The following is a 14,477-nucleotide window of genomic DNA, read 5'->3' as shown; positions in this document are numbered from 1 at the left end:
TAAACTTGGAAGTGTCAGAGTTCATAGAAACTTGTCTACAATCTGCTAACCTTACATTTGAATGATTAAAAAATACTAGCTTGACACTGAAGGAGATTATTGTAATAGGACTGGATGTATCTCAAACATCTGGCCTGTGGACAAATACAGACCATAATGTTCAGACACTTCATGAAGTGACTGACTTGCAAATAGACAGGGAAACTGCAAAAGGTTTATTTCCTTGGAAACCAAGTGGAAAAGAAAACCTGCTAAAGTAAGAAACACGTCTCTCAACACAACTAAACAACTAGTAAGAAAGGTTGCAGATTTCTGTGGGATTTCATATATGAAAATGCAAATTAAGCTTTTGTTTCTTGACATACTGTTAATTTCAATTCTCAAGTCATTCTCTCTTTTCCATTTTAGACAAACACGAAACTAAATTAAAAGGTGTAATATATTTTCAAGCTATTGAAGAAGTCTACTATGATCATCTAAAGAATGCATATAAGGTAAACTTTGTTATTTATAACTGAGTACCATAGAGGAGTACCTAAAGTATGGTAGCCGCCATAAAGTCATAGGCAGAGCTGACAATATGAGGGGAAAAAAAGGAAACAAAAGTGTGGAGGAAAAGGAAGATGAAGTCAGATCAGTGATTAGCACTGATTTTTTTTTTTTTTTTTACTAATACACTGATGAAAGCAGAAATAAGAGTGTCTACCTGCCAAGTGGGATCCCCTGTGAGGAATTCCTTAGTCCAATGGCAAGACCATTTAAATCAGTGTCTCTGGCAAATCAAAGGATGACTGTATGCATCTGTCACAGAGAGGGAACTAACTCATGCTGGGAGCTTGTGGCTCTCTGGGCCTCTCATCAGTAATTTAAACGAGCTGTGAACAAGCTGAATGTATCTTTGGTATTGATTTCCAAAAGCCAAGGTGGTTTTGATCACTGGACAGAGTGGAGAAGTTCGATATTTGGGCATGAAACAACAGTTTGGAGCCCTGTAATACTGTGTAACAGTCTAGTGGAAATATATTGTAAAAAGCGTTTATGGTGGATAAAAACGCTTCAAATACATCTCTGCTTTCAGCGCTGCAACGTAGGATGCAGCGGTGTGGCATTTTGCATTTTATCTTTCTCCTTAACCCTATTGTAAGTTGCCCTGTAAGTAATTTAACTTCTAGTACCAATAAACAGCTTTGCATTCATTCTTTTAACGTCCTCCTTTCTGTTTTATTTTAGAGTCCCAACCCGTTGCTCACTTTCAGTGTTAAGACACATGACCGGATATACTACATGGTTGCTCCTTCGCCAGAAGCCATGAGGATATGGATGGACGTTATTGTTACAGGCGCAGAGGGCTACACTCACTTCATGTTATAATAAAAGGGGGCAAAAGAGGGCATACTGCAATAGCATCACATATGAAGTCAGCCATACCTAGTGAAATCTGAAAAGCCAGTGAAGACTCTGAAATGTCCTCCTTATGATGTGCACCTGAAACCTCGGAACAAGAGGGGGTTTACAAATGCATTGAAGAGGGGGGGTTTGTGTGTTACTTGTTTTAGTTGTTCTTGATAGGAACGAAAAAGCTAAAAGTTGTTGAAAGAATCATAGTGCTCCAAAATGCATAATCGGGCAATTTTAATTATAGCATCTTGTTTCAATGATAATTTTCTACAAATTCTCTTACAGGGAGAATATGTTGGTAGACTCATACTAAACAGTTTACAAATGTGCACGTTCTCATCCGTATGCAAAAATCCTAGTAGCGGAACAAAAAGATGTAATAAGCATATATTTTAATATGCAGCATTTGACATTTGTAGGTGATTAGGTGACTTTTAAAACTTTTAGTCAAGTGTTTTATACAAACATAAACAAAAAAGCAGCCCTAACGTACACACGGTTCTTGCCTTAGTAGTTAAGTATTACAATAGAGCCAAAGAGTTATACGTTTCCCTTATAATAATCTTTTCATATTGTTAATTATACCTAACTTCCTGTAAGGGGACAGTGCCAAAACTCTTCATGACTTTTAATATAATTGAATTGTAATGATATTCTGTATGTTGAAACACTCAGTGACACCAACTGTACGTTTAAAGCCCGCATCTACGGAGCTCAACAAAAAAGAGAAGGATAGCTTTATAAAGATGCATTTTCCCACAAGGATATGAAATGGAAACACATGTGATAACTTCCTCATAGGAAAGAAGTTTTAATCTTCCTTGTTGAATAGAATGAGATGATTCTAGATGCTATAGCAATTTTCTTTTATGTAGTAAGGTCTCAAAGTAGTTTTAACCTTTCTCTGTGACAAATGAACCTTCTACTCAAATTTCTGAAACATGGTGCCCTTGAAGCTAGTAACGCAGTCTCCACCTATCTAAATTCTTTGGAGCCAAGTTTTCAGTCCCAGAGAGTTGGGATTTTTTTTAAAAATACATGTTTGCACAGAATAATGCTGTCAAATAGAATGAAAAGACAGAAGCGGGTTCTAAGAGTTTACACTAAGCAGTGTATTAATAAAAAAACCTGAACATTTTAAGAAGCAGAGATTGCGTTTCCTAAAACAATGAAAAATATGAGGGTGCAGTGGTCTCTCATTTTAAAATCACTTCCAAATCCTTGAGTAATATTACTAAAACATAAATTATTTAATCAAACTGAACTTCAAGGAAGTCTCTTATAATATGACTTTAAGGAGGTTCTGTTTCAGTAATCAAAACTTATGTGCTATATGGTTTGTGTAATAGAAAAAAACACATCAGCCTTTTTTTTTCTTGATGAAAAGTTGATGGCTTTTGATGGAACAAATAAAAAACTGAAAGCAGAATAGAAGTATGCTGGCAGAATATTTTTGTTATACTTTTAAAATCCTGTATCTGTAATGAACAGGTTGAATTTTTTGTGGTGTACACAGGTGATATAATTGCTGTAGCACAATGAACATCAGCTTTGTCAGTTTCAACTTGAATTCTGAATGAAAGAAGGGACTGTTACTGAAAGATAATTGTTATCCTCTGTGCAGATCACAGCTTGTAATCTAATGATTTAAAACACTATCATAAATAAATTGCTTTGGTTTATATAATTATTATTTTTCCCTGATGTATCTTGATTTTACTCTTAAGTATGGTTATAAAGGTTTTTCTAATGATTTTTGTATCCTGCATGATGCAATGAAGGCATTTCAATAAACATTTTTAAAAATACACTTGAAATATTCACGTTGCTTCGTGTTCAGACATTTCTGTTTGTCTTTTAAATAGTTGTATACAGTTGGGCAATCGATTTTGTGTTTCTTAGTAATGCTTAATCTAACTGCTTCATGTGTTTCCCCATAAAAGGACAATGGAAAATAATCTTTCCAATGGCAGTGAAAATGGGATCATACTTTGTTTAACGTTTGTTGCGGAGTTCCAGAGGGGATTCTAACCAGCTATGAGGCCTTCAAGGAGTGTTCCCCACCACAACACACACATGCACCTCGGGAAATATGGTTTTTGTTGACAAAAATCTTTGTTTTCTGCCTCCGCACTCAGCACAGGACACAGAATCCATCACGCCCCGGCGTACGCGCTCGCCCCTTCCCAGGCCCCCGCGCTATCCGGGGGAGGCGGGAGCTCGCGCGGCGCAGGCGCGTGGCCGCGGAGGCGCGTGCGCGGGGAGCGTGGAGGGTGCGGCGGCGGCCATGGCGGTGGCCGTGGCAGCGGCTGGCGCGTTGCGCGGGTTGGTGCGGGGAGCCGGCAGTGGCGGCGGCGGCCGCCGTCGTGTCTCGGCCCTGGGGGTATTGCTGTCGCCGCCGAAGGCGACTCTGGGCCTCCCGGGTAAGGGAAGGGCCCCGGGATACTTTCTGGCGCTGGCAGCCCGGTAGAGAAGGCGGCTTGTGTCAGTCGGACGGGAGAGGAGAGGTGTCAGTGGCGGGTGTGAATGCGGCGTGTCACGGCCATGGGGAGGCGTGTTTGCACACAGCAGATCGTGAGGCGGGCAGCGGGAGATACCCCCCCCTTCCCCCTTCCCCTTTCAGCGCCGCCTCGGTGGGTAGCGGCCGGGCCGCCTGCCCTGGGAGCGGGCTGGATGGGGATGGATGTTCAACTCTGCTCTTTGCCGTGGGAGGAGCTTCCTGACAGGCTCTTCCTCCCCTGCCGAGCCCGAGGGCCGTGGTTCCGTGTCTGTGTACAGGAAAGAGCAGGTACTACACAAACCTGTACCCGTCTGCAGAGCAGCCACTTTCCCGCGAGTGTGTAGTTAGTTGCCTGAAAGCATGTCCTGTCGCAGCTGCTTCCCGAGGAACTGGAAATGCGAGGAAGCGGCCGGTTCAGTTGCTGAGATGTGAAGCATACATACGTCTGTGTGAGGCACACGTTTCACCAGGCACCTGAAAAGCTCTGCTGGCATCCACTTTCTGAGTGAGAGCATCCTCTGCCCGAACATATGGTGCCCCTTCTTGCCGTTGCAGACTCGGTGCTTGTCCATAAAAACATGGAAACAATGTTTTTTAATAGCGTTTCTTCTTTCTGTGTTTACTGACTGTGTCCAGAGGTGCTCTGGGCAGCAGAGCTGGGTTGAGCAGCAGTTCCTGCTGGCAGAGCTATTGGCTGCCTGACATCCATAGCACAGGCAATTGCATGGAACAAAGTGTGGACAATATTGAATCCATTGTCTACCAGAGTTGTGTTAATCTGCTGTTGGCAATGGGTAGGTCACAGTGCTAGAACATTACCAAGGTTGTTCAGAGGATTTCTTTGGCTTTGACATGTATTGCTAGTCTCCGTCACAGTTTCTGTGTTTTTCTGTTGTTCATGACAGAACTAAAATTGCACTGTGGTTGTGATACAAAGAGAGTTCCATAACTTTAGGTAAGGGTCCTGTGGTCTTCTTGTAGTCAGCCTGTACAGTCTGTAACTTGCTTTTATGGATACTAAGTACAACCTTGCACCTTTCAGTAGTGCTTCCCTGCTCTTACCAAGGCCTTTCACTGAAATTGAGGGGAGATATTATTGGGTAGCTGCTCAGTTATTGATGTTTTTGTCTGTATGAAGGGAAGCCTGAGAGCGTGACTGCAGTGAGCTTTGCTTTTGGAATGGCTAGGGTGATTGCTCTAGGGTTTTACATTATTCAGGTTAGGATGGCTGCTTATTCAGGTTAGGTGAACCTGCTTCTGCAGAGGGGTTGGACTAGATGATCTGTGAAGGTCCAACCCCTACCATTCTATGATTCTGTGGTGCACTTACAGTAATTTATTAAATGAAAGATACTAGTTTGTAGAAGAGCTTAGATAGCGATTGTGTGGCTGCAGTTTAAAGCCTTCTCAGTGTAAAAATGGTACCTCCAGAGTGCTGCAGGGTGGAAGCAGACTGACTTCAGAGATGATTATCATGGCTTAAGGGGGAAAAATGCACCTTTTTCGATCAAGTTTAGCACTTCTTGGTGTATCATCTCTGTTACTGGCAGATGAAGAAGTGACTGACTTACTGATAATGACACGCACAAACCAGAAGCAGTAAGATGTATGCATCTGAATAAATACACCTTTACTGTGGCATCTATTCCCCTTTATAACAGCTGATGAATCAATAGGATAACAAAGTGTCCCATAATTTCAGGAAAGATACAGTGATTTTAATCTGCAGTTCAAATGGTAGCATATTTGTTAAACTGTAGGAAGGCACTGAATACTAGCTGCATCCTGCATCTTCCGTGCATCCTCATTTATTCATGCACATGCAAGTTTAAGACAAACAAACCGAACCCCTTGAATGTAATCACCATGACAGTGAGGAAGCAACTTGAAGGTGCATATTGGTTAATTGGTGTCATATTGTCACCACCTGTTTTTGCAGTATTTATGCTATTACTCTTGCCCTAGGAAGCCCTGATACATTGAGGGTTGCATATCTTTTTGTACCTTATTATTGATTTACAATATTGAAGGACCAGTCTTCTTCTAATCTAAGAATTAAGAGTATCAAAGTCTTAGCAGTTGCGACCAAGCTTCCTGGTTAGCAAATTATCTTGCCGAGTGGGATAATCAAGTGGATTAAGTCTCCATAATACTTCTCTCTCACACACACTTCCTCACCCACAGCAGAGGTATCCTTAACTGCAAAACTCTGAATACTGTAGCAGCTGTTGAGATTCACCATAGTTACTAATTAGTTAGCACTTCCCCTGTTAATATTTTTTCCTTATTTGACACCAACTCAATTTTTTTCATGGTTATTAATGTGAATAACAGAGTCCAACCTAGCACTTGCTTTCCAGATGTGTCTGGTTTGCTGTCTTGAACTAAAGTTTATGCTGACAGGAAAAGTTCTCTGTCACTTAGTATATTGCTGATCACTTTGACAGAAATTACACTAAGTGGTCTTTCATTTTTAAAAATATTTGCAAAATATTCACCACTGCCAAGTGTTGTTTCATTCTGGATGACCACAGAACAATCTGGGTACGGGAATAATGTAACCTCTCCAGCAAGAATACAGCAAACCATGTTAGGGGATATCTGTGCCTCTTAGAGACACATAAGAAAAATCATAGTGCTGCAGTGGTCAACTCCATTTCTTCTTACAGGATGTGTTTAACATGTTACTCTCTATTTATGGAGAGTGTAGCTTTGTTACTTTTTTGGAGTTTTTTTTACCTTCTGTGCTTCATATCTGAGAAAAGGACTGATGGCAAGATAACATAGAGTTGGTATGAACTTTTTTTTTCAGGGTTCCTGGCAATAATCTTTAAGCAGAAATAATTGTTGATAATGCAGTGAAGGAAGCTGGATATTATTTATTTAATTTTGTTTTAAACTATGCTAATATTGTTTTATGTTTGTCACGTTGAAAACATGAGTCACAAGATGTTTTCCCAGTTCCCCCTTTTGAACATCCCTGTTGTACATCTCCATTGTAGATCTTCTGGGTCTTGGGAGTTTGATGCAGATGAAATTTTGACCTTCAGTTTTACTTTATAAGCAAAATTTTTTTTCCTCATAGACTTGTAAACTTGCTGTTACACACAGTACTTTACTCCCACAATGACATTTTCTGAAATGTAGTCTGGAAATAAGCACAAAGGAAAAATATGAAGTTAAAGTAAATAAGAAAAATCTTTATTTCATGTGAAATATTAAAATATGCTTAAGGTGGTATAAAACATGAGGACAAATGAAGCACAGGAAATCTTAGCATTTGGCTTCAGTCAGCCACCTTGCTGATGGCTGAGTGAACTCCTTATTTGGTTGGCATTTAATGACTTGAGAATGAATTACAATCAACTTTCCCTACCAGGCTGAGCAAGGTTAGTTAGTCATTAAAGAGTGTAGGTGATACTGTGATACTCTTGAGCAATAGTATCTAATTTTCACATAATAGGCCTCTATTTCCTGAATCCCAGTTTTATAAAATATTAGTATTTCTGCCAAGTTTATCGTGATGATTGTACTAAATACCTCTTTTCTTAGTTTGCAGGCTGAAATCATCAGTCAGCTTTCTTACTCGACCAGATCGACCAAATCTCGCTTATCATAAACTAAAAGGCAGGAATCCAGGGGTCATTTTCCTTCCAGGCTTTAATTCAAATATGAATGGTCGGAAAGCAATTGCCCTTGAAGAATTCTGCAGCTCTCTGGGTCACGCCTTCATCAGGTACATTCAGAGCGTCGTTTTTGAGAAAATTAAATTAGTATCGTGGGATGGGAAAAAGGGATCTTAACAAAAAAAAGGCAGCTTTGGCATTTGAATTGGAACACAGGCTTTACTGTACACAAGCCAAGGAGTGTCTGTCTTCCATCCTGGATGTAGGCTTTTTGCCTGTAGAGACACACGTAAACTGGGAGGACGTGTTCTGAAAGTAGTTCAGAAAATTCTCTGATAAACGTCTAGTCTAGCCAATGCTGTGTGTTCCATGAAGGCTATGAAATGAAAAAAAAAGGGAAAGAAAACTTTTGAAATTTTAGTGTTAGGACTTGGAGTTCTAAATTCTGTAAGTTACAAGTGTGCTTCTTAAATGCCAAAGCTTCTGAAGCTATGTATTGCCTTCTGTGGATGTAGAGGAGCATGCACGTGCTTGGAGATAATCTCCTTTGATAGACTAGGTTGAGTGCTGAGTTTCTTACATCTTTGTAGTTGGGAATAGAGTTTGAAAGAGAGTTTGTGCATTTAAAAAATACCTTTAAAACTGAAGGATGTTTTTTTTTTGCTCTAAGGAAAATTCTTTGTCTTGGAAATATCCTGGTAAATTTGTGATATCATATGGCAAGAGAACAACGCATCACTTAACTGCATTTGTTATATTTAAACTTCTTTTCACGTGATTTCTGGTGCTAGTGATGTGTAGGACCAAGTAAGAAAATATCCAGTGTGATACCTTGTCATCTGCTTAATTTGATTAAACAGTAGTGCCAGCTTCTATGTGACTGTGGATGGTGTATGAGTTTCATTTTGATGGTTGCTTTTTCAGATTTGATTATACAGGATGTGGAAGTTCAGGTGGCAAATTTGAGGAGTGTACAATTGGAAAGTGGAGAAAAGATGTTCTGTCTATACTGGATGAACTTACAGACGGACCACAGGTTATATTTTATTTTCAAATATGGAAAGCTTTTTGTCTTGAAGGTAGAATATTAATGAAAAATAGGCCATGATAGCTCTGTTTAACAGTAGCTTCTATTTAACAACTCACATCTGCTCACTTTCAAGCAGAGTCACTCAAGAGGCTGTATTTGGAAGTACTCTTTTGCAAGCACAAAGTCGTGGAAGGGTGGGTTGACAGGACCTCCTGGAGAAGGTCATTTATTAGAACCTCCTGCTCGAGTAGGGCTGTCATCCCAGAGAGTCTGAGAAAGCCTCATGGGGGAAGTTCCACTTGACAGAGGAGAAGGCACTGTCACAGTGCAGCACAGCCCTCTCGATGAAAGAGTGTGTCACTGTCCTGATGCATCCATTAAAGGATTCTCAGGAACGTTACAAGTTAATATACTCCGTGTGATAAAATGGCTTTAAAAACTCATCAGAAGCACCATTTGATTTCTTCAGTTATTTTACAAATGGCTGTGAGAAACTTGAAATCTCGTGCAACCTGGAAATATCTGGTATTATGTTTTAAACAATTTTGTATTATGAATTGCTTTTTTTTACCTTTTTCACTGCACCAAGGTTTTACTGTGTGCAATTATTTTAAGAAGGAAACAGTATGCATATGATACTGAATTATTTCAACTCTCATTTTGTTTACAGTGTTTCAGTCTCAGACAGCAGTAACCAGCCATGCCAAACAAAAAAGAATAATAAAATACCAGATCCTGTGGTGCTTACTCAGGCAAAATTTCGTCTGGAGGTGACAGCAGTTCTGCCTGGGTAAGGACAGCAGGGCCAGAGGTTTAAGTAGTCAAGCAAAATGAAAACTGATGCTTTGTAAAAGAAAATAATACTTAAAAAAAAATAAAAAAGAAAAGCTGTTTCCTGTAAAATAAAACCTTATTTTCTCTCATTTAAGATTCTGGTGGGTTCCAGCTTGGGTGGATGGCTGATGCTTCACGCTGCAATATCACGCCCAGATAAAGTAGCTGCTCTAGTTGGAGTAGCTGTAGCAGCAGACCATCTTGTAACAACTTTTAAGAAGCTTTCTATTGAGGTAAGTGCTGATGGTTGGCTTTTATGAAATCTAAATAAATAAATAACTAAATCTGTCAAGCATTTAAAAAATTCTGTTGTTCAAATTGTACTTTTCCTGCAAATCTCCTGGTGATTTTTCACTGTCTGTTGTGGAGATTAATGTCAATATTCAGTTAATCTAATAATAGACAAAATACTGTCTTTCTGAGCACTACCTAGAATGTGTTTGTGATTACTGTGGCATATAAGATGTGAAAGCAGATCGCTGCTGTTCAGTCAAGTAGATTTCAGTGTTTCAGATCTTATATTTGCATTCAAATTTGATCCTTGTGCTTTCAAGGATGGAAAAGTGGCTGCTAAAACAATTTGAGGTGACATTGAATGAGATGAATCTGACACAGACTGTGTGTGTGTAGAAGGGGAATTCCTCAGATTACTGAGTTTGTAAAGACTATAAGTTTTAGGTGGTGGGAATTCTCTTTCTGTGTTGTTTCCTTAGCGATGATAATATTGTCCAGTCATTAGGAAGGAAAATCTTTCTTTTTTTTTGGTAAGACACTATGTAGTTGCCAGTATTGCTACTTAAGTCTGAGATAAGATTTGGGAAATAGAGTATATAGACACAGCTATTGTGGCAAAGACTGAAAAGACTGATCACTGGAAAATTCCTTTTTCCCAGGATTCTCCTTGTTTGAGGTTCAGTGAACTGATTGAAGCCAGAGAGTCTATTTATAGTGGCTATACATCTTCTCCTTTCAGATAGGTTCTGGCTGCAAAACTTAATTTCACTGGCAAATCCTAACTAGATTAGTTTGCAGGATTGATGTGCAGAGCGGCTTTTGTGACAGGGTAGGGAGTCTGTCTTCTCTGTCTATAGGGAGTCTGTCTGCTGAAAGGTGAACAGGAATGTACCTTCTCAGCTAATAAAAATGGACAAAGGGAAATATTATGCCTGAGGAAGTTTTACTGCATTTGAACAGAAATAGATTGAAGCACTCTGAAAAACTTTTAACATCTGTCTTGTCCATTCTTTGCGTTCCTTTTTATAGGCACAAAAAGAAATAGAAGAAAAAGGTGAATGGAAGCTTCCAACAAAGTATAACGAGGAAGGCTATTACTCCTTGACATATGACTTTATCAGGGAAGCAGAAAATCACTGTGTGCTGAACAGTCCCATCCCTATAACATGTCCCATACGACTCATTCATGGCATGAAGGATGGTGATGTCCCTTGGCAGATCTCTATGCAAGTTGCTGATCGTGTGTTGAGCAAAGATGTGGATGTTGTCCTCCGCAAAGTTGGCCAACATCGGATGAGTGAGAAGGAGGATACAAAACTTCTTGTGAATACCGTTGATGATTTAATTGACAAGCTGGCGACAGTAGCATAAGCTGCAGTGTAGCATAATGTGCATGAACTCTATACCTGACTCTTTTCCACGAGTAGCAGAAACCCTGTTCTTAACAAGATTATGGACTGTCACAGTAGGAATGAGCTTTATTTCCTGTTTCCTTACCTCTGTTTCATAAATACAGGTATTTAATTAATGCTGCATTTGCACAGTCCAGCATGTGAAGGAGTGCTGCTCTTGTGTTTGGAACCTCTCCTTCACCACTTAAACTTTTTTTTTAAAGTTTCCTACACTTTTGTACCAAAACGTTGGTTCATTTTTGTTACTATTGACATGTACAGTAAACCTTTTACTTTCCTGTGTCTTTGACACCTTTTGCTGCAAGTCATGTATCTTATGTCTGAAACCATCTGTGCAATGCAAAGTGCAACTTAAGTGTTTACTAAAGCTATTGCTATTAGAAATAGTGAATAACGTGACACACAATAAACAGATTTCAGATAAATATCGTATTGTTCCTTAGTACTGTTAAAATTGAAAAGTGGAAGGCACACCCTGATGGCGTGCTTGAGGTACTACATAAGGACAAAGTTAATTTCTAAGTAGAACATAGAGGTCTTTTATCTTTGCTTAGGGTTTCTGTCCTCTGCAGCAGGCTGTCTGTTTGGAATAGTTTATCTGTGGGTCTGTTCGTAAGGGAACAGTATATAATTTTGGTGTAAACCAAAACTGGACCAATAGAATCATAGAATGGTAGAGGATGGAAAGCACCTTTAGAGATCATCTAGTCCAGCCCCCTTGCAGAGGCAGGGTCACCTAGATCAGGTCACATAGGAACATGTCCAGGTGAGTCTTGAAGACCTCCAAGGAAGGAGACTCCACAACCCCTCTGGGCAGCCTGTGCCAGGGCTCCCTCACCTGAACAGTGAAATAGTTTTTTCTTACATTTAAGTGGAACTTTTTGTGTTCCAGCTTGATCCCATTACCCCTTGTCTTGTTGCTAGCTATAGAAAAAAGGGATGCCCCAACCTCCTGAAAGAGAGGAGACTTTGGTGAGAGGCTGAAATTAATTCAGAGTGGCCTTAATATGAAACATTACGCAAAAGCAGATAGTTGTTTCTGTCTTTATTATTTTAAGTATCAAATGGCATCACTATTACTACCTTGAAAGACTTATACTCCTGGGAGTAAGGTGCTTCTAGAGAGTTTACCATTTTCACTGTTAGCATTGTCAGTAGAAGTACATTGTATAGAGCTTTGATGAGGTAGTGGGTTTTAATTTAAACAAAACAAAACCCAGAAACAAACGACTGAAAACTAACAGATTCCTAAATTTCAGGTGAGTTCATGTAAATCTAGTTTTATATAGGCTTCAATACTGAAGGTTGAGCTGTGTTCATGTGACTTTGCATCTGATAAAACCTGAAAAAATAGATTTAGTGAGTTTTAAAGACCCAGTACAATTGAAATTAAGCTACTTCAAAACTTTCTGCTCTTAGCTTACCTAATCCACTTTTTGTCTCTTAGATTGCTTTGTCTCTTTGTGGAAGGAAGAGAAGAAAAAACGTGGACTGTGTCAATTCTGAAGTGCCTAATTTTAATTAAGGCCCAAAGTTACCAGTGATAGATGTACTTTTTGTTCACATGTATCAGTTATTTCAGTAACTGAGAAGGTTTGAGCTCTTTTCTTGACTAAGGAGTTATCTATAAGCACTCAATTTAACTATAGTACTTCAGAAAGGGAAAAGTCTTTATGTGTCTGCATAAACTGTAGCTGTATATTTATCTTGAAAGAATTGCATTGTAATCCTTCAAAGCTTAACATTAGCATTTATTAAATAATTGATATTTTACGAATAAAGCTTTTTTGTTACAATGCCTTTGAGCAAGATAGCTGAAAACAAATGGGAAGGGCAGCAGTTGTGTGAGTAGTTTTCAGGGTTTGGGTTTTTTTTCTAGTTTGGTGGCAGGTTTTTATGTGGTTTCCCCCCACCTCATTATTCCGCTGTAATAACATGAGGTGGGAGAAGACAGTGTAATAGGATCAACAAAATTGTCAAGGGTACAAATCTGCAACATCAGTTGCCCAAACCACAACATTGCTGAAACTTGTGAGGTATGGTGGAGACACCCAGAATTTCTTACACACCGCATACGTGCAAAAGCAGAGATGATTCTTCATAAAGACAATTTTCCAGATAGTGTTTTGAGATTCAGGGAATGCTAGTGCTTTATTGTGTTCACTTACTGTTTTCTAAATTCAGTCTGTATTGCTTAATTATGAAGAAGTGCCTTTGACACAGATCTTGTCATAGAATCACAGAATGGTGGGGGTTGGAAGGGACCTTTAGAGATCTAGTCCAACCTCCCTGCAGAAGCAGGTTCACCTAGATCAGATCGCACAGGAATGTGTCTAGGCAGGTCTTGAAGACCTCCAAGGAGGGAGACTCCACAGCCTCGCTGGGCAGCCTGTTCCAGTGCTCTTATGCAGACAGACTTTGTCCTCTAATTTTTCCACATTAGCTCTATTTGTATTTCTCTGTGCAAGCATAGCATTTTTCTTGTATTCATGCTGGAAATTATTAGCATGTTGGTTACTTTCAACTTGGCACATTCAGATGCCTGAAAGAAGGGATAGATGATAACCAGAGAGTTTTACATCTTACCCATGACTAGCTCTTGACTTGCAAGGAAGTTCTGGCAATCTTCAATAACATAATATTCACACATAATGGTGTCATTCTGATTTTATTCGGTATTATGTCTTGCCTCCTGAGTGGTATCTTCTGTCTTTGCCAGTAGAAGCCTAGATAGTGAATTATTTTCAATATCAGTCATGCTTAAAAACAAGTACTTCTTTCCTCTGTAGAAATAGTGTATTAAACTAGGGTATTATTTGGAAAACAATTTTTTAAAAATCCTTTGTAAAGAATTCCTGTGTTCTGGACCTTTTTTTTTTTCCCAACTTCTAATTTGCTGCCAAATGAAAGGAGGTTTTGTGAATATGTAACGTGCATTTCCTCAAAAATAAGCTTGATTCACATGAAATGATCGGTGTCTTAAGCTTTCATATTTACCAGCTGTCTTGTGCTGGCTGGGGAGTTTGTTTTTCTCTGAATGCTTTAACCTACACTTAATTATTTTCAGTAGCACTCTTAGCTTGTTAGCATTCTCATTGTCTCTCAGTTTTGGCAGGTCTGAAAATGACTTCTGGGCTCATCTGTCACTGAGTGTGGTACAGACATGTTGGGGCTGACACTGTTGTCACGGCATGAGGAAGATCTGAACACAAACGGAGCAACTCCACTGCTTGTGTTGTTGATCAAACAGTATTAGATGAGCAACTACTTAGAGGTATTTATCTTGTATGTAATGCTTAAACTACATAACATGTGCTCCTGGTAAGGAGTTACGGTCTCTCAAGATTCATGAGTAAGTAACAAAAACATTTTTATAGCTAGGCAGGAGGCTTGATTAGCATATCATACTAAAGAAGCAGGTTTCTTTAGTAAAAAGAAACAAA

The 14,477-nt window shown here is 39.4% G+C and overlaps 2 protein-coding genes across 9 annotated transcripts in view; both read left to right on the top strand.

Annotated features, from left to right (window-relative positions):
- The window catches only part of PHLDB2 (pleckstrin homology like domain family B member 2), a 125,154-nt gene extending 122,066 nt beyond the window's left edge, over positions 1-3,088 (top strand). For all 6 annotated transcript variants that reach the window (XM_062003444.1, XM_062003480.1, XM_062003463.1 and 3 more), the window contains 2 exons: positions 409-494; positions 1,231-3,088. In XM_062003444.1, the coding sequence (XP_061859428.1) occupies positions 409-494; positions 1,231-1,371 (227 nt within the window). In that variant the 3' untranslated portion in view covers positions 1,372-3,088. The remainder of the gene's footprint in view (positions 1-408; positions 495-1,230) is intronic.
- A 575-nt stretch (positions 3,089-3,663) lies between these two features.
- On the top strand, positions 3,664-12,337 carry ABHD10 (abhydrolase domain containing 10, depalmitoylase). 3 transcript variants are annotated; one of them, XM_061988692.1, is made up of 5 exons: positions 3,664-3,723; positions 7,451-7,634; positions 8,449-8,560; positions 9,484-9,621; positions 10,652-12,337. In XM_061988692.1, the coding sequence occupies exons 2-5, from the start codon at positions 7,570-7,572 to the stop codon at positions 10,991-10,993; spliced, it is 657 nt and encodes a 218-aa protein (XP_061844676.1). In that variant the 5' UTR covers positions 3,664-3,723; positions 7,451-7,569; the 3' UTR covers positions 10,994-12,337. The 3 variants fall into 3 exon arrangements, with proteins under 3 accessions (XP_061844676.1, XP_061844673.1, XP_061844674.1); XM_061988689.1 differs by having other exon boundaries at positions 3,680-3,821; XM_061988690.1 differs by lacking the exon at positions 3,664-3,723 and adding an exon at positions 4,117-4,186.
- Positions 12,338-14,477: the final 2,140 nt, after the last annotated feature.

Source organism: Colius striatus, chromosome 1 (assembly GCF_028858725.1).
Source record: "Colius striatus isolate bColStr4 chromosome 1, bColStr4.1.hap1, whole genome shotgun sequence".
NCBI classification, from domain to species: Eukaryota; Metazoa; Chordata; class Aves; order Coliiformes; family Coliidae; genus Colius; species Colius striatus.
The sequence above is the reverse complement of the archived record's forward strand: the minus strand, read 5'-3'. Positions and strand labels throughout refer to the sequence as shown.